Genomic DNA, 20,031 nt, shown 5'->3' with positions numbered 1-20,031 from the left:
CCAAATATTTTAGGATTTCCGTTTCGTAGCAAATAAAAAAAGTTTATGTTCTCTGAGAAATTTAAAATGGACTCATTTAGTTGAAATCGTAGATCTTTATAAATTCAAAAAAATTCATATTAGTTTTAAAAGAACTAAAACGAGTCCATTTTAAATTTTGCATGAAAGATCTTTTTATTTGCTATGGACTAAAGTGAGCATTGTGAACAAAAAGGTTATTTACTTTTTTTTTCTTTTTCTTTTTTTATGTAAGAAAGAGAAGGAAAGTCTTTCTCCAACTCCAACCCACTATCTTCATTCAACTCAGCGGATCCTCATCTTTTTATCAAAATAGGTGCTCCTCTTTCTTTTTTATCTGATTATATTGTTCAATTCCCTTTTTCTCAGATTCCAAAATTGCCTTCGCTTGTTCCTCACATTTGTTATTCTTTAAGCAATTTAATCTTTTAGCTGGTTTTGGTGGTCGGTGGATATTCGATTTCAACTATGTCCGTTTGATTATGGGTTGGGGTTGAATTTCAATTTTTCTCCCATCGTCTCTGAGATCAGTTGCTAGGAGAGAGAGGAAAAAAACAATTTTTTGGAATATCATTTGATTCTCTTCCTGCCCATGAGATTATTTACAGTTTTTTTTTTTTTCAAGTTCGTTTGTTGATTTAACAATTCGATGTGCTGCTTTGATTGTAGTTGTTGCTTGTATTGCTTCCCAAAAATACTGAACTTGCTATAGCTTTAAATGTAGGCGTACAAGAATTTGCACCTCGATGCATTAATGTTCGTTGGGCTTTTCTCTATTTATTTATTTTTTTGCAACAAAGCTTCAGATATACGGGGTTAACTTTATTTTGTTTGCCATTGAGTTATAGTTTAGGAGAGAGAACTCGAGCATTGGTAAAGTTGCTCCTTTATGATTGAAATGTCATGGGTTTAAATTTGGGAAATAATCTCTTTGCAAATATGCAAGGGTAAGGATAAGGCTGCGTATAAGGATTGTCCTCATCCCATCATCGCTAGTCGGGGTTTAATGACGAGTGATTTATTGAGTTATTGTTTCAAAAATAAGTACTAGCTTCACCTAAGCATGGATTGAGGATTCAATTCTTTACATGTGCTGTAAGTTGTAGACATTTTCAAATGCTAACCAGACAATGTTTGATGTAGAACTCCAGTTGCAGGAGATTTGATGTCTGGAGAACGTGCACTTTGCTTTGTATTTGTGTAATATCATTTCAGTAGTATAGGTGAATGCTATAAACTTTCTGAAGCTTCAGAGAAGCAGAAAATATAGATGATTATAGTACATGTGTTTGAAATGGAGAAATTGGGTGATATATATGTGATTAAAGTATAGATGAATTTACTTTTAAGGCTTGATCTGGTTTTAGTTTATTTCAATATATGCGTCCAACTTACTGGGCTGCATCCTTTTAGTTCTAGAATTACAACTTATTGTGCTGCATCCAACTTAAGCTACTGATATGATAGAGCTTTGCCATACATTATTAGTTGTAATTGCCTTGTTAATGGTTTTAATGTGATGAAATATCACGCATTTGAGCTTATCTTTATCCTGATACATGTGCTTTGTATTACTAATCTTTTAGTCATAACTTTTATATTATGTTCTAACATTTTTGTGCAACATTGGACAGGGCATGGCAGCAGATGAAGATGTTTACATGTCAGCTTTGAAGTCTCAGCTGAGTCAATCACATGAAACATGGAAGCAGGAGATTGAAAGAAGCAAATCCCAAGTGGATGTATTGCAAGCAAAGCTTATTGACGTAAAGGCTTGCATACAGGGTTCAGAGAAAGATGGAAAAAAGGAGTTGGAGGTTCTTTGGCGAAGAGTCAAGACTGCTGCTACATTGGTGACCTACTTAAAATCAAAAGCTAGACTCATGGCTGTTCCTCATCTAGCTAATACATCTTGTGGCATCAAACAATTAGAGGGGGTAGGCCTTGTTGACAAAAATGGGATACCATTATCAGGTTGGTCCAGGAGTATTGATCTTTCTTCATTTGATGACACAGATGAAGAATCTTGGATAGGAATGAGTCATCAGCATGGTTCCTTAGATGAACAGGATGCAGCTTATATAGGTGAGATATTCAAGTCTGTACAGATGGTCGCAGATGTGATGGAAGCTCTTGTCAAAAGGGTTTTATTGGCAGAATCAGAAACTGCATTAGAGAAGAAAAAAGTAAGTTTAAGTCAGGTAGAAATTAAGCTGAAGTCTGCCCAGTTAAAGAATATGTCTTTGAAATTAGAGGAGATGGAGTGTTTTGCTTTGAGTACAAATAGCATTCTAAATGAGATGCGGCAGAGAGTTGAGGATTTGGTGGAAGAAACAACCAGACAGAGACAGCGAGCTTCTGAAAATGAAGACGAGCTTTGTAGAGTGAAGCAGGAATTTGAGTCTCTGAAATCATATGTGAATGGTCTAATCACAGTAAGAGAAACCTTACTTTCTTCAGAGAAGCAATTTCAAACTATTGAGAGGCTGTTTGAAAGGTGAATGAGTACATTTCATTTTATTCAAATATATGTTATATGCAAATATCCTATTATTACAAGTCTTGATAATTATCTGATGTTTGACCTACATCAAGTTGCTTGAATTAAATGCCTCAGACACTTCCTGCTGCATTTTTGTGCTTGATATATATGTTTACTTGACGCCATGTCATCATGTGATTTTTCTTGGGTCAAGTGTTCTTCTTTTGTTAAATAATGTTGTCCTTTTTGTGCACGTGGATAGGGTTTTCTGTATGCATATAAGCAAGGTTTATCTTGGTCTCCAATCTTTAGGAACAAAGTTCTTGTAACTGAAATAAATTTGGGACCCTTTAGTGACAGAAGAAGAAACTACTATAAAATTAGTTGTTGTTGACATTTATGATAAATTCTACAAGGTGAGTTAAGAGTTAACTACATTCTTCTTTATAATTTTTTTCATTGCAATTTGGTTAACGATAATGCTTTTATTGGAACAAAATCTCATCTTTTAACACACTATAACTTGACTATTGTTTTGTTTAAGAGGCTGTCTTATTTATTGGTTCTAATTGACTTAGTTTAATCTATCCCATTAATCTATCCCATTTTAGGTGTTGTAGCATTTAACCTTTTTGAGAGTTGCTGGATTTGTTTTAAAAATATAACCTTGTTGGAAGTTTGCAACTTAGCATGTTTATGAATGCATTTTTCCTGCTATTCTTCCCTGCAATAGCAAACTAAAATTGTGGATTATTAATCTTTCTGTGTAATTACAGCATATCTTGAATAGTTGTTGCTTGATTGACGTTAGCAACTGATTTATGTATTTACAATCCCATTACTTTAAATACTAGTATTGATAAAATTGTTGGGAAGTAGAGGTGTAAATAGACAGGCGGCTTACAGCCTGGCCTACTCTATTTTCTAAATAGAGCATGTTTAGGCCTTTAGAAAAGTCCATTTTAAAAATTGGGAAATAGAAGTATCATGTTGTAGTAAAATGATTATGTCATGCTATAGACACAATCAATGTGAACCCCCACCATTTTTAAAATATAAAAAAGAAAAGAAAGTGGCAGGGTCCACACTGGTTGTGTCTATAGCATGACATAGCCATATTCCTACAACATGATACTTCTATTTCCCTTAAAAATTAGGCCATATGTCTATTTTAGAAAAGTTCACTTAAATCTGAGATCATGATTTGTAACACTAATTTCTAAAGTAATATAATTGATGTTATTTCAAAAATAATAAATATTTATTTAAAATTTAAAATATAATATTAAATTAAATTAGTAAAGAAAGTGCAAATTGTATATATATATATATATATATATAAAATTTTCATGTGATTTTTATGAACATTATTTCATGTGTTGTTGATGAAATAATATTTTCATATGATCTTTGTGAATAAGAAATTTTATATTTTATATTTCAGTTTGGTTTGGGCCTATAAACTTTAGTTTGCAACTTGGTAGGCCTTACAGGCCATATTAACTTTTAGGCTTTTTAGTTTTTTTTTATAATAGGTCAAGCCAGACATATAAATCAAGCACTTATTGGGAAGTGTCTCTCCTTGTCTAATCAAATGTAAGCATGTTCTAGCCACAAGGGCACAAATGGTTTTTTGAAAATATATGAAGGGATATACCCATTGTAACAAAATGTGAATTGAGGCTTTCCGTGAGCCTAACTCATTTGGTTGTAACATTTGCTTGCAAATTCCCAACAAGGGGTTCAACATCCCCTAATGAAGCATTTTCTTTTCCATTCCACTCCCCCTCAAAAAAAAGAAAAAAAAAGGCACGAGGTTCAGGTCCAAAAGGCTGTTACTCCATTTCCGTGCTAATACATACTTGTGCTTTTGTTGCATGTAGATGTGAATATCCATACATTTGCTTGTTAATGGAGTAAAATATTAATTTCAATCCTCGAGATTTATTTGTCTTACTTCCTGTTGCTGCTCCGGAGCAGGCTAGTTGCAAAGACTACTCAATTAGAGGGTGATAAAATGCAGAAAGAGGCTGAAGTTCAGAAACTTATGGAAGAGAATGTGAAGTTGAGTGCTCTGCTTGACAAGAAAGAGGCTCAACTTCTGGCATTGAATGAGCAATGCAAGGTAATGGCCTTGAGTGCTTCAAACATGTAAATGCAAATGAACCTGACAGATTGATTGCTTTCTTCTTGACTGCTTCCATGCTGACTTCCGGAGGCATCTAAATGAAGCTTCACTGGATAAAGAACTTGATCAAGGTCCTCTCATCCGCAAGAAGCACAAACAAAGGGCTCTTCATAAACATCATTAATACCTTTATTTTATTTTATGGTGCCAATTTTTTTTGTCCCTGTCAAAATTGAACGCAGAAAATGCTTGTACTTGGAATGTATACTTGGCGTGCTCTTTCACAGGAAAAAAATGAGATATGATGTGACTCTTTGCTGCAAATGTTGGAGACCGAATAAAAAACCTAGTATCATAGATACCACCAAGTTGATATTGTAATTGTTAATTACTGTTAGGCAAAAGTATGAACCTTTCCTCGAGATCATCCATCCAGTTTGCCTTAGCAAAAAAAAAAAACGGGGGAGGGGGGTGTTCTGTCTTCTTTCTTGTGTAAACACATTTCTTCATTACACTGATGTCATGAATACAGTTAATTTAGGTTCGACTTAAATAATCTCAAGTTTGTTCTGTAAAATGTCAGCTTGATATATATATATATATATATATATATATATATATGTGTGTGTGTGTGTGTGGAAGAGGATTAATTTACACCTAAGAATAATTAGTTTTAGGGCAAGGATTCATTCACAAATATTTTTTTACAAATTACATTAAATATGATTGGTCATACACTTGGTCATACACTCTTGATTGACGTATAACCGGTCATACTTAGTGTAGTTTGTAAAAGTTTGTAAACAAAAAGTTTGTAAATATAACTTTTCTCTAAGTTTTATATCAAAATTTAATTATGATTTTCGTCAATTTAATGATTGTGGTTTATTGTGTCACACTCATTAATTAATTCTTAATAAATTATAACAGACAGATATACGGAAATCAACGGTTAAAATTTAATATAAGATTTATTATATATATAAATAGGAACATGATTCTTTGACATTAAATTTTAATCGTTAATTTTTGTCAATTTAACAGTGATAATTTATTAGAAAATAATAATTAATTAATTAATAAATGTGATCTAATAAGTTATAATTGTTAGATTCACGAAGTCACTGTACCGAAAAAAGTGAGAACTATCAAGGAATGGTGCAATAGAGATTGGCAGGCTCATTTAAGTCATATGAAAAGAGAAGGCAGTAGCTGTGCTCATTGGTTGGCAAGATTAGAGTGCCATGCTGAGGAAAACGTTTTAGGGGACATTTGGTAGAAGAGAAATTTTTATTTATCTGAAAAATAATTATTACTGAAATATAGTGAGAAATATATTTTTACTGAAATTTTACTAAAAGGTGTTTGGTGTGACCAAATTTCTCTGGAATTTTATGGTTAAATTTACTGAGTGTAGTGTGTGTTTGGTTGATTGTTAAATATCAGTCAGTGAGATTATTTTATGAAAATAACCCCACATTTACCTATTTACCTTTTGTTTGAAATATGATATTGAAGGGGTCCTTCTAACAGATTCTAGCATGTTCAACATAAAGAAAGGGTATCAAGTGCCAATTATTCTGCATAAAAGAGCGGAATAGCATTGGTTTCAAGTTCTCAAAGCACAAGGCCATTCCAATATTGCAACACCAGTATACCTTGTCATGTGGTAAACAGGGTAAAGCTCCAACCTTGGACAGTAAAGTAGATCTTCTTCCAAAGACATGCGACCAACTAGAGGGAGGGAGCAAATGCTATGGTCACAGATCGTACGGATAAACAAGGTTAATTTGGTCGACATTTTTGCGGGTCTTCTTCCACTTGCCCAGGCAAGAAACTTTTCCATATAATCTATGGAATTTTTCAGACGGGGGTTGTACACAATTTTTCAAAGAAAACCAAATTCCGGGAAACATTTTGAGTCAGGAAAGTTTTTATTTTTTTCCTACCAAACATAGCATTTTTATTTCCCCTATCATAGTTCCCCAGGAAATAAAATATATTCCTGCTACCAAATGGGCTTTAAGAATGCAACACTTTTTTTTTTTATTAATTTTTTATTTTTCTTTTTCCTTTTTTCTCTTTCCAACTTTTTCTTTCTTCCCTCCCACCCAATCAAAAATGATCCCGGAGCACTACATTCCGGCTCCTTGGCTTGGGTACTCTATTGATCCACGATTGGTGTAATCTAGAGTTTTATTTGATTGTGTTTTGATTCTTTTTATTTTTAAATTTTTGTTATAGAATAATTATGAAAATAGTTATTTTTTATTATATTTTTTTTGGTTTTGAAAGTTAAAAATCAAAACAAAACAAAAAACAACTTAGACATATTATCTAAATTTGATTCTAAGAATAAAAAAATAGTTAGAATTTTTTAAACTTTTTTTACAAAGTAAACTTACCAAATGATTTTTTTTGTCCTAAAAATTTAAAAACTGTTTTTAAAACAGTAATCAAACAAAGTCTTAGTTTGTTCCAGTGTTGTTAAACTCAACCCGGGTATCAACCAGATCAGGGTACTGGGTCACTGGGACCGGTGGGTCACTGATCAGACCGGTTGACCTGGATATATATATATATAAATATATAAAAATATAAACATATTAATTCAATTATATTCTTCATATCTAAAATGAATTAAACAAGATTCACTAAATAAGCTCAAAAACATGAAACATAAATAAATAAAAATGCACGTTATTATTATGTCAATTTAAATTGCAAGTCAGAATCACCATAAACATACCTCTCAATGACATTGAGGGGACGTTTGGTTAAGGAATTTTTTTTTGAATACTAGGAAAATGTAATTGATAGGAAAATGGTTGGAAAGTGAGTTAGGTAGGAAAATGTAAAAAAAGTTGTTTGGTTTGAACAATTTTTACCGGGCAAATTAGGTAAGATTTATAAAACCTATGTTTGGTTTGAACAATTTTTACCGGGCAAATTAGGTAAGATTTATAAAACCTATGTTTGGTTTGAGGTAAAATATAGATGGAGAAATAAGTGACAACCACGAAAATATCCCTATTATTAAAAAATTTAAAACGAAAAAAAAAAAGAAATAGTTTGGAGATCAATCCATTCTTCTTCTCGATCGTCATATTTGATATGGTGAAGCTTTGTTTCTTTGTTATAGCCATCGACAAGACCACGATACCAACTTTGGTCCAAAGGCCAAAAGACCTTATTTCTATGGTTCAGTACCTGATGTGCATCCATGTCACCTAACAATATTTCATAAAAATGGCACCTCTTCCTGGAATTATCCTTTTCTTTGTATTGTTTCCTAGGCCTCAAGGCTCTACCAGCAGTATCGACTGATGCCGATCCTGAACCCAACCGAAACTTTGACCCATGATGATTTAGCTGCAGAAGCAAAACAAAGAAAAATGGTGAGGGTATATTTGGCATGATTTGTTGTGGCCCATGTGATTTAATCAGCTTTCATAAAAAACCACCTCTCACTTTGCTTTTTAAATAGTATCGATGCATAGCTAAATGGGGCAAAACTGAAAATGGCATGCATCATGTTTCCCTGGGTATTGCTCCATTTCTCCCCCAACCAAACACATGCTTCTCATAATCCCAACATCATTTGCATGGGCAAATTTAAAACCCCCCAACCAAACACCACCTGAACTCATATTTTTTAAATTCAACTACATTAAAATGACATATGTCACATTCTCTAATTTATTATTCCGCAAATTTCTTCAGTATTGAAACTAAAATTTGAACTTATTGTAGAAGAGTATACTAGCAAATAAAATTATAATTAAAATGAGTTTTACATTTTTTCTGATAAGATGAAACAATTTTAGTTTTTTGGTTTTTTTTTAAATGCATGACCCGACCGGGTCACTGGGTCACCAAGTTTGGCCGTTTTTGTCCTGGTTTTGACCGAGTTTAACCGGGTCGATGCATGATCAATCTAATGCTTAACCCGAACCGATCTGATGACCGGGTTTCGGGTCCACTCGGTCGGGTCGGGCCAGGCCAGGTTTTACAACAATGATTTGTTCTATTTGTTTCTTTTTGGGGGGGGGGGGGTGGTGTGGCAGAGCCACATATATGCTGGGTGTGGTCTCGACCTATGCTAAATTTTAACAAATTATACTTATTATATATAATTATATAATTAATTATAATTTGGCTCGGGTTAAAATTATAATTTGGCCTGGATTACAATTTGTAATTTGACTCTATTTAAAACTTAAAATATTTTTGGTAAGAGATTTGGGTAAGTTATATTTGGTTATATGTTCAATTTCCACTTGTATAAAAAAAATAGTTTTGGTAAGAGATTTGGGTAAGTTATATTAGGTTATATGTTCCATTTTCACTTGTATAAAAAAAATATTTTTAGTAAAATTAAAAATATTTAATAAAATTATAATTCTTCTTGGTACTGCTTGCTCAGGTGCTCTATATTTAATATAATTTAAATGTGGAGTGTTATATTTACAAACTTTTTATTTACAAACTCTTACAAATTACATTATGTACTTCCGAAAGTACACCACTAGGTTACAATATGTATTTCCTGGAGTATATAGTATAATTTGAAAAAGTTTATAAACGAATTCTTTCCTATTTTAAATATATTATGATTTATTTCCAAAAAAAAAATATATATTATGATTTAAACTAACTAAGATTAAAAAAAAATACACATAATTTTTTGGCTCGGACTCAAATCTGAACCTGGATCAAATTTCCCCGTTTATATTGCCTCAAATATATTATGTCGCATTTATTTTTTAAAGATTTTTGTTACTGGATTCCCTCAAAAATAAAATAGTTATCAAATTTCCCCGTTTATATTGCCAACTTAGTCTGCTGCTTCTTCTTTTTTTAAAGACAAATATGGTAACATTTTAAATTTTTTAGAGACTATTTTGATTGCAAAATTTTTGAAAGACCAATATGAAAACAAATTAATCTTTTGAGGGTCTTTCAACAACAACAACAATAATAATAATAATAATAATCTTTTGATGGTCTGGTTTAATAAAAAAAAATCTTGAAGAAACTAACATGGTAATATGCTAATGTTTGAAGGACTAAGTTTATAATTAAGTGTATGTCTAAAAAATTTAAGAAAAATAATAATTATTATTTTGAAAATCTTTATCATAAAGATTAAAATATATTACGTGAAAATAAGTAAATCCAAATAACATAGAAGTATATATATGAGGGTTTAACTTCAATGTTATTGACTTTCTCCTAAAAGTTTGTCTATTTCTCTTATAAAAAAATGATGAGTCATATCTGCAATATAGTTCATGTCAAAAAATTTATCTATGTATTTTAAAGAACAATTTTATAATTCTTATGTTGAAAGCTAATTGAAATCTTATGTTGTAGAAATAAAAAATATGTGGAACCCATGTGTTAGAAAAAATTATATGTAGGACCCATGTTAGCACAAAAATCGAAGGATGTGTAAGAAAGTTTAAATTCTCATGTTGAATGAGAATTATAAAACCCTTTAAAGAATACAATGTAGCCTTTATACTTAATTACTTATTATTATTTTAGACTTACTACTTTTACTACTTAATTGAATAGTGTTGGATGCCAATAAAGATGATCACACTTGGCTATGAGTTTGGTCCATACCCTTCAAGGATGTGGGTTCAAATCTCGTTGGTCGATGTAAAGACTTTGTTGGTAGGTGATATGTAATTCTTCTCAAAAAATTTCAAAGAGGTTGGGATCTTCCCTGACTCTAGTGAGATATCGATACGTAACCTCAATTAAACTTTTCCTACACTAGTGATTAAAATCAGTAATAATTAATATTTTTCATTTTTTAACTATTAATAATAAGCCTAAAATAACCGCCCCAAATAAAATAGTCATTTACTGTACTTTTAAAATATTCCCATTTTGAAGCAGGGTCTCAGCAAGGCAAAAACCGAACACCCGCCGAGGAATCAAACCAAAGCAAAAACAGAAAAGCCAACGCAAAGCATAATCTTCTTCTGTAATGTAGTACCCGCAATTTCTCACTAAAACCCTAAACCTCAATCCTCTAATTTCTGGGTTTCTGAATCCAGGAAACAAAAACACAAACAATTGGCAAATGTCTCACTCTCACCCATTGCCCCTGAAGAGACAAGGTGAACACTTGTCCGATGATGGCGCCTCTGCCATAAAGCCTTCTCGCCTCAAAATTGCAATACCCTCTGAGGATACCGACAAGAAGGTAACCCCCCCTTTTTTTCTTGGCGGTTCTTAGCTTCGATCAGCATAATTTTTTCAACCCTAATTGTGCCATCTCGTTGCCTTGCTTCTTTATTGGTTCTTGGGACCCAAATTTTATTTCATAAAGATTTCATTTTTGGTTCAGAATGCGAACAGGAGGCTTAAAGATGTTGAAATTTGTGTCCCGATAGTGTATGGGACTATTGCATTCTATCTGGGTAGGAAGGCCAGTGAGTAAGTTTTGTCTCTGATTATCTCCCTTTTTCTTTTATGGGTCTCTGAATCTTTCAATCTTTCTCTAATCCTTTATGCTATCAGGTCTCAATCCCATAAGTGGACGGTCTATGTACGTGGAGCTTCCAATGAAGATCTTGGGGTGGTGATAACGCGGGTTGTGTTTCAGTTGCATCCTAGTTTCAATAACCCCACTAGAGTTGTTGAATCGCCACCGTTTGAAATATCTGAATGCGGTTGGGGTGAATTTGAAATATCCATCACCCTCTTTTTCCACAGTGATGTCTGTGAAAAACAGTTGGATTTGTGAGTTTTTTGTTGCTTATTCTGGCGCCTTTATGTTTTGTTGATTACTTGGAGAATGCATTTTATTTTAATTTTTTAATAACTTATGTTACTGGATATTGTTCTTATAGGTTTCACCATTTGAAATTATATCCAGAAGATGAATCTGGGCCTCAGTCAACGAAGAAACCTGTTGTTGTTGAATCTTACAATGAGATTGTCTTTCCTGAACCCTCTGAGGGATTTCTCGCACGTGTGCAAAATCATCCTGCTGTTGTTGTGCCTAGGCCTCCTGTCGGTTTGAATTTACCTAGCCCTGGTATGTTCCTATAATGTTCTTCCTATTATTTCTTCTGTTTTTACCTTCGCAATAATTCCATCAAATTTCCCCGTATTTTGGTTTCTGCAGTACCAATTGATGCTATGAATGACAAGGAGAGAGGTGACACCAAAGATCATCCTCTAAGCCAGTGGTTCATGAACTTCTCAGAGGCTGATGAACTCTTAAAACTTGCAGCAGCTCGCCAGCAGGTTATGGTTGCTTTGTTCTATCATGACTGTTTTATTTAACTAGCTAGTTTTATCGTTAGGGATTTAGTAATGGCATTTATTCTGCATAAGTTTTGTGTGGATGCTTTGCGGCTTTTTTTTCCTTCCTTAAAGCTACAATATTTTATGCAGTTATGGGGATTACAATCTAAAAACAAATACAATAAATTCCCTGATATGCAACTGGTCAAGGTCATATTTTCACAATTGAGATGCTTATTTTATTTTGTCTGCATTCTTCTTGTTTGTAGTCTAGGAGGCTTTTATTGGATGGTTAAATCTAATGGTGTAGTCCATGGTTTATGCCAAATTTTATATTTGTTTTGCACTATTTTGGATGCGTATGGTCAGCACTTAGTTAACTGCTCCAGCTGCACATGTGGACTTCTCTTTCTTACTGGTTGAAAGCATTTTTTAAATCTTGTACTGATGTCTTACTTATGAATTATTTAAGGCTTTTAAAACTTAGTGGGGATTTATGTGCTGACTGTATTTGCAATGTCTTAGGTGCAATCACACATTGTTAAGCTACGAAGACAATTAAGTTTGATGGAAGGGCTACCTCAGCTGTCAAAACCGCCCTCTGGTTATGAATGTACATGATTTTTATTTTAATAATTTCTGGAGCTTCCGTTTAGGGTTAAACTGGGAAGATTAGTGATGAATAATTATGTATATATGCTCGTCATCTTCCTTGTAGATTGAATTGAATATTTCTATATGGAGAAGACAAATAGATTGGAGTTTTAGAAGAATGGTCATGGTAAGTGAAATTTATGCTTAAAATCTTAAATGGTGATAGATACGTGTATTAGCTGTACTTTTGAGGAGTTTAATATGTTATCTCTAGTTTAGATTTCTTTCACTTTAATCATCTAGGCCGAACTTAGATGATTGTTAACAAGTGTGTAGTTAATAATCTTTCTAGCTTAATTTGACTCAATATTGATGTCTGATTCCATCTAAATTTTTTCATGAGGTTATATACACAAATATATACTTTATTTACTCCAGTATATTAAATTAGAGTCCACAATTAGTGTACTCTTCATTAAAGAATGACACATGTTATTCTTAATATTTTTATTTTTATTTTTTAAAATTAATTATGCATATCTTTTTATAGTTTTAAATATTTATAATCTAAATTTTTAAATTTTTACTTAAATTAATTATGTATATCTCTTATAATTTTAAGGTTTTCCTTGAGTTTTTTTTTTAATTTATTTTTTATATATATATTTTACTTAAATTTAAAAAAATCTCTTGAAATATACTAGATAGTTGCTACTAAAATAAATACAAGGTTCATTACAAAAAAAAATAAAAAAAAATACAAGGTTTTAAAAGGAGCATTACTCGATACCATTACCAACGTGTAGCTTCCTTGTAGGACCGAATGAAACAGTTGTGGAATCCTCTTGCAATACATAGTTAACATGCTACTTTAGTTTTGGAGATAACATTCTTATAAGCCCGATTCCCAAGCAAGTTTCAATCCCTCGAGGGTAACCCCCACGATACATAGGACTTTTTAATCGCAGTTACCATGGCTAGTGCTGAATAACCCAGAAGAATAAAAATGCTTAATGTGGAGTGGTTTGTTTTTAGCCAAAGTATACTGAACTAAAATAAACAAAATAAAATAAAATATTCGAGTGCTATGAGTCCAAACACAAAATATGTAAGTGTATAATATATTCCAAAAATTCCTTTGCTTCTAAGCAAACTCCAACACAACCCCAGCTCAGTAAGCAAATACAAGACACAAATTTAGAATATTAAAGGGGGCAACTTTTTCCTCCCCGTTTCACTATCAAAACGAGAGTGGCTAGAAAAAAAAAAAACAATGACGGGTTATTATTAATCCGAAAATGAAGGCACTCGAAGACAAATTTTTGTGAATAAGGAAATGTTCATAGGAATTGAAGCATGTTATACTCCTTAGGCTTTGGGAGAGTCGACTTCGTGGCTTCCCTTCTTTTTAGAGAAAAGCCAACCTATCAAAGGTACTAATGGCTTCCGTTTAGCCTTCTTAACTGAAGGAGGTTTCCCTAGCAATTCATCCTTATTGGGAATAACTTGAGCTAGTGCATGAGGGCTTGCGAATTTCACGTATCTTCTTTTTTGGAACTCAGTTACCTCTTCATCCATTTGTGTTCTGATTCCCACATTGGTTGCATTTGCAATGAACTTAAGGTCTTCAGTCTCTGGATCATCCCTTCGTTGAAGCAACATCAATTCTCTGGCCTTTGTGTCTTCTAGTTCTTTCTTTGTCTGTTCAAGTTCCATTTTGAGGGACTTTAAGCATTGAGCCATGAAGTTAGCCTCTTCTCTAGCTCTCTGAAGGCTTTGCTTTGTTTCTTCTAGCTCAGTGGACAATGGTCCCACTCTGGATTGTGCACTCCCAGTTTCACTAGCTTCAACTCGCATCTTAATCATTTCAATTGCAAAATCAGAAGAAAGTTAATTAACAATATGGTTGAACCTTGTACCGTTAGTGTACATAAAATGTGTCCCATGAGGGTGAAGTATGTTGATATAGGAGGTATCTATAGTGGCAATGGTAAAGACCAAAGCACTAGTGAAGCTTTCCATGTATGTGCATCAAGGGGGAGTGTGTGTGAGAGCTCGGCCTAGAGGCAGAGTAATAGCATAGGAGAGGTGTGGGGAAGCCGATCCCCTCTCCATGTGTAAAAGGGATATTTAGAGAGGAGAGTCCTCTCTAGCATGGGGGAGACCGTTGGTCAGCCCCCTGAGCTGTCTCATTAAGCTGCCCACTGTCAGTGTACAGGGACAGCAGTGCAGGGATAGGGAGATGTCCTAGTGGTGAGCCTCTATGACTTGTCATGGGTGTCCTCTAGAAGGTTCTAGACTGTGGCTTAGGAGATTGGACTCAACTGGTGAGCCTAAGGTGAGTAGTATCTAGAACAAACCTCATTGATGAGTTAATATGCATTATAACTTTACAACGATAACAGAGTAATAACTTATAAATGTAATAGATGCAAGATACTCTCATATGAATAAAGAGATATATGTATATAGGTACGAAAATATTCTCTTATCATAAGAGAAAGCTATAACCGTTTTGCTCAATGACCTCACTATCATGCAGGAGGTGAGCTGCATACAAGGTAAGAGATTAGTCAATAGGTAAGAGCTCTGAGTCTGGTCCAGAACAACATGCATTGGTAAATAACAATAGTATAGATAACAAAAAAGAGAAATGGGAGAACCTCTTTGAGCTTGTTGGCATAAATTTCCCCAACCAATACTCTTTCTCCGAACAACATAACTGCTTCTTTAACAGACTTGAATGGGGCATCAGTGTCAATCTCTGCGCGTCCCCTGATCACCATTCTACCATCTTCCCTGTCCATGTATATGTTTGTCCTTTAGCAAACTAGAAAACTATGCTAGAATGACAAAGTAGCCAAAAACGATTGTAAGACTTGTACGAGTGATTGTCTGATTCTGAAGGCAAAGGAACCACAAAAAGCTCCATTTAATACAAGTAACAGACAAAAGGACTCGTCCAAAGGTCATTAGTAATGGGTATTGGTGGTGTAATAATTGGGCTAACTAGAAAAGAGACTTAGTAGAATCACAAAAACTTTCTTTTCTTCGCGTCCACTTCACTGGTATTTCGTTAATTGAAGTTGACAAGGGTGGTTGGACCGTCTTGATAATTTAGTTAGTTCAATCTATTTGAAATTGAAATTTTGAAAGCACCCTTTTGCAGCCTTGATTAGGACTTGTCTCCTTTCAACTAGAGACATTAAATAGTAAATCATTTATGGGTTCCGTTTCAGGCATCAGTGGAGCTCATGTAAATTTTCATAAGAACATAAAAATTGGGCACTTTCATGTATTTTAGGAGAAAAATAAAATTTCTATCTGGTGCCTTGTCCAAATTGATGATTAAATGATGCTTGCCAACGCCCTCTAGTTAGAACTACTTGCGAGTTTCAAGGATAAAGATATTTTTTATCATATTTGTTGATATATACCTTAAAACGGATTAATAAAAATAAAATGTTTAAATTGTATTTTGTTTTCTACAATTTTCACTAATTTGTGTTTTGATCTCTATTTTTTTTTTTTTTGACACTTGTATTTTTATTTATTTAGTTTTTCGTCTCTATCTTTAAGTGTCGATTACTATATTTTTTTGGGTAAACACTATTTTTTTATACTACAAATACAACTTGAGTTTTAGTCTCTATAATTTTTATTTATCAAATTAAACGATCATTTTTTAATAAAAGATTAATGCATATAATCTATTTTATAAATGTATTAGTTCCAGATGGACCAAAATTTTGTAATTAAAAAACTAATAAGAACCAAAAAATAAATGAATAAAATTAAAAATATTGAGAATATGCAACTGTTCCGTCAAAAAAAATTAATTCTTTTTTTGTCTTTGAGGTGTATCATAATTTTTTTTCTTCGAGTAGACAAGTCTACATTAAAAAACAAAAAATAAATAACATTAGTGGCGAATATTTCGTGAGTGTCATGATAAAATGCTAATAAGACAAAAAAAATTATATATAATTATTTTAATAAATAATAATGGATACATAGCCATTTTGAACCAATCTTTGGATATGGGCGTGGTTCAGATTCCCACCTATTGCTTCCCTTTTTCCTGATCTCACTTATCCAAGTGGCACTACGGACTCCGATTTGTGTTTTTTTTAATGCTTGATTAAGTATTTTTTTTACGAGTATCATAATCAATATTTTTGTTAAATTTGAAAATCAGGTTTAATGCTTTAGCCCCACTTCAAAGCACATCATATTTTGTGGTATCAGTACACATTAGACACACTATATAGGGATGAGATATAATATATATGTTTTAAATTCCGATAAGTGGTTATATACGGCAGTAAATACTAATTGTATGCTTCTTTTTTTGGTGTAGGTGGTTTGGCAACCATACGATCTCTACCATTTCTTACATGCATCTGAGCGTGTGAGCGGTGTTTGTGGTTGGCCAAGACTCCGATTATCTGTTTTAGCACGGTTAAATATTGTCAACCTGACAAATGTATGCGATAGTTCAGTTTGAATCAGCAGATACCACTTAGGCCTAGAAAGCTAAGAGGTGTCCATGACATTACTCTTCGCGGCAAAAAAGATGATAATTGGCCTCATAAGCTCAGGCCATTTATACATAGATGGAAGATTAGAGAGCAACACATAGATGTGCCCCCTCCCCCAACTGGCGGGATTGATGTCACCCAACCTAGGTACATGGTTTGTTATAGGTTGAATGGCAAGCGTTACGTGACGAAAAGGGTTGCGAAGCTTGGACACGGTGTAAGTTACTTATGTTTATAAGTTTAAAGCTTATTAATATATGGTTTTTTTTCGTATAACGTTTATGTTGTCAATTACAGATTGATGGCCTCGAGATGTTGTATTACGCGACCACTACTAAGTTGTTCCCTAGTTTCTCTTTGAAGTAGGTCCATGATGAGATTGGTTGCTTGTTAGTGGTATTTATAGAGAGTGGACGGGAGGAAGAGCCAGGACCACATACACCCCCATCTCAACTTCCGGATGAGCCCCAATTATCTCTTAACATTCCACGTTGTACACAGGAGGGTCGCGGGTTAGGACGTCATTGACAACTGTTGCCACTGGTTCTATAGCCTATTCAGTTACCCAGGCCACACATGACTAGTTTTTTCAGGCCTCCGGTGATAGTCATACATACAACACTCATACCATGTATTATGGAGAGACTCAGAAAGAAGATTTGCCAGATAATATGTTCACTACTCCGGTTGCATCGCATCCATTGACGTTTTCGCAGAGTCAGCATTGCATCAGGCCAATCCAGTTCACATGTCATCTGAACAGAGGACTTCCACTCAGCGAGAAAGCAATAGTCACAGGTATCAGTCGTGGTCTCATGGCAATGTTGACACGTGGTCGCATGTGGATTTAGACGTAGATTCATTAGAGGATTGGCCTTCGTGTCAGCCGACATCATATCCCATACAGCCAGGTACAACAGAATTTGATTTCTTGTATGTTGCGTCACTTGATTTTCGGTATACAGCACCGGGTCTAGTTGCAGTACCAGCTCCAGCTGCAGATGCAATACCAGATCCATATCCAGATCCAGCACTAGCTACAGATCCAGTGCCAGCTCCCGCTCTAGCTTCGGACCTTCCTGCAGAGTCATCACGTGGGCGCGACATACACAAGTTGCCAGATCGTCAGGCGCATCAAAATTTGTGGCCGCGTTGGTCGTAGATTTTATTTGTATTTATTATTGTGCACATTATTGTTACATTATGGACTGTATTATATTTATGGACATTTTTAGGGTTTAATTTTTCATTATTTTTGTTAATTTTTCATTATTTTGTTTATGATTTTCGTGATGGACTGTGCACATTATGGACTCATTTTTTATTACAGATAAACCAACAAGGTAAAACATTAATAATTTAATGACGTTTGACATAGGTAATTTAAGATAGATTTGCCATAGATCCTGGATTGAACCCGAACCGAAAGCCGAAGTATAAGATTCTTGTTTGCTCGGATGATTCCAATCAATATATGTGTAATGTGGGATTCCATCTACCTATATGTATGAATTAGTAATAGTAATTGTTGCGACTTCGGCAAGTGCACCGGTCATAAAAGTAATAAAAGTGTACCGAGTACGAGATCGTTCCCAATAGAATTGGATTTCAATCACTAGTTCACTAATCGCGGTTAGTTGGACAACCAAGATTGAGATGAAGAAAATAGAAATTAAAAATAAGTAGTAGCATTCAATTTCAGAATTTAAACAAGCTATTAAAAAGAAATTGATATTGAAAATCAATAAAGCGTAGTTAAGGTTTCGGTTTCCTCCAATATCCTTCTTATGTCATGGATTAAACAATCAAGTAACCGCCCTTAATATAATGCCAATCAATTCCTCTAAAGTAATTTAGGCTCAATCCCTTGTTATATTAATTCTATGTGATCTTGGAAGAACCCTAGTTCTCAGGCTATTCCCCAAGAAAACATGCATTAATATCAAGAATCTAAAGATTGCATAATTGCCCTATGTCTATCCCTAGATCACAATGATTATGATGAATTTATCAAATCAGGATTCATGCACCAACATCTTTATTGTCATACAATTCCCCTGAATCAATCTAAAAGGAGCAAACTCATATAAAGCATTAAACATAGATAAATTCATTCAATTATAAAAAGAAAAGTTACAGAGACAATTTAATCCATCTACATAAGAATTCAATTGGGTTCCATCTACCCTTAACTACATAAAAATCTAGCCTAGCATAGTAAAATCAAAAACAAGATAAGGTAAAGAAAATCCCTCAAACTCCATTGGTGTGATGGCAGTTGAATCTTCAATTCTTCCAGTGCCTTTGTGAGTTCCACCTGCTTCTAATGCTCCAAAGCATGAAGAACGTGTTTCTCTCTCGTCAATTTAGAATTCTCTCTCTCCCAATTGTTCAAAAGCTCATTTCTTTCGGAATAAACCCCTTATTTATAATGAAGAAACCATATCTTTTAGTTTTCCATAGGATCTTATGGAACCATCACTAAAATCTCCAATCATATCTTCAATTAGATGATTTTATAAATTGAATCTGAATTGCATCGCAAATGGACATTCAAATGTTGAAATCAACATTTGAACGCGCTAGATCTTGAATTTAGTTTTGCCACAAAGCGTTCAAATGTTGAAACCCACGTTAAAATGCGCTCTTCTTGAGCTCTTCCTTTCTTTCAGCGCGTTTGAATGTTGCTAGTGACATTCAAATATGCTCCAACAAAGATTTTGCTTCGTGTTTGAGCATTTAAATGTTGAGTTATGACATTTGAATGTTCTCTTCCAGAAACTTCCTTCATATTTGCTCAGTATTTATCACATTTTAACGTGCTAAATAACATTTGAATGTGTTTCATCACTGTAGATTTAACTTCTTGGATGAACAATGAACTTCCAATTCCAACTTCAAGCTTTAAATCCATTCTTGCTCAAATTTATATTAATTTGCCTTTAAAACCAATAAGGACAAGAGATGTTAGATAAAAATTCAATTTCCATGATTAAACA

General features: G+C 33.7%; 3 protein-coding genes across 7 annotated transcripts; 2 read left to right on the top strand and 1 right to left on the bottom strand.

Moving 5' to 3' along the window:
* Nucleotides 1-284: 284 nt before the first annotated feature.
* LOC133291378 (uncharacterized) lies at nt 285-5,085 on the top strand. Of its 4 annotated transcripts, none has more exons than XM_061489635.1 (3): nt 285-334; nt 1,653-2,515; nt 4,481-5,085. In XM_061489635.1, exons 2-3 carry the CDS (start codon nt 1,656-1,658, stop codon nt 4,653-4,655), a joined length of 1,035 nt encoding a protein of 344 aa, XP_061345619.1. In that variant the 5' UTR covers nt 285-334; nt 1,653-1,655; the 3' UTR covers nt 4,656-5,085. The 4 variants fall into 4 exon arrangements, with proteins under 4 accessions (XP_061345619.1, XP_061345618.1, XP_061345621.1 ...); XM_061489634.1 differs by lacking the exon at nt 285-334 and adding an exon at nt 399-1,241; XM_061489637.1 differs by lacking the exon at nt 285-334 and having other exon boundaries at nt 399-1,955; nt 2,067-2,515.
* Nucleotides 5,086-10,553: 5,468 nt separating this feature from the next.
* LOC133291392 (transcription initiation factor TFIID subunit 14b-like) lies at nt 10,554-12,804 on the top strand. Of its 2 annotated transcripts, XM_061489655.1 has the most exons (7): nt 10,554-10,848; nt 10,993-11,081; nt 11,166-11,387; nt 11,498-11,685; nt 11,776-11,897; nt 12,423-12,510; nt 12,616-12,804. In XM_061489655.1, the coding sequence occupies exons 1-7, from the start codon at nt 10,726-10,728 to the stop codon at nt 12,618-12,620; spliced, it is 837 nt and encodes a 278-aa protein (XP_061345639.1). In that variant the 5' UTR covers nt 10,554-10,725; the 3' UTR covers nt 12,621-12,804. The 2 variants fall into 2 exon arrangements, with proteins under 2 accessions (XP_061345639.1, XP_061345638.1); XM_061489654.1 differs by having other exon boundaries at nt 12,423-12,804.
* A 1,055-nt stretch (nt 12,805-13,859) lies between these two features.
* LOC133291420 (WEB family protein At3g51220-like) lies at nt 13,860-15,298 on the bottom strand. Its single transcript, XM_061489686.1, has 2 exons — nt 15,155-15,298; nt 13,860-14,348 (listed from the first exon to the last, which is right to left on the bottom strand). Exons 1-2 carry the CDS (start codon nt 15,296-15,298, stop codon nt 13,860-13,862), a joined length of 633 nt encoding a protein of 210 aa, XP_061345670.1.
* Nucleotides 15,299-20,031: the final 4,733 nt, after the last annotated feature.

Source organism: Gastrolobium bilobum, unplaced genomic scaffold (assembly GCF_033153095.1).
Source record: "Gastrolobium bilobum isolate Gb01-03AN ecotype WA unplaced genomic scaffold, APGP_CSIRO_Gbil_v1 utg12132, whole genome shotgun sequence".
NCBI lineage: Eukaryota > Viridiplantae > Streptophyta > Magnoliopsida > Fabales > Fabaceae > Gastrolobium > Gastrolobium bilobum.
This window is presented reverse-complemented; position numbering and strand designations above follow the sequence as displayed.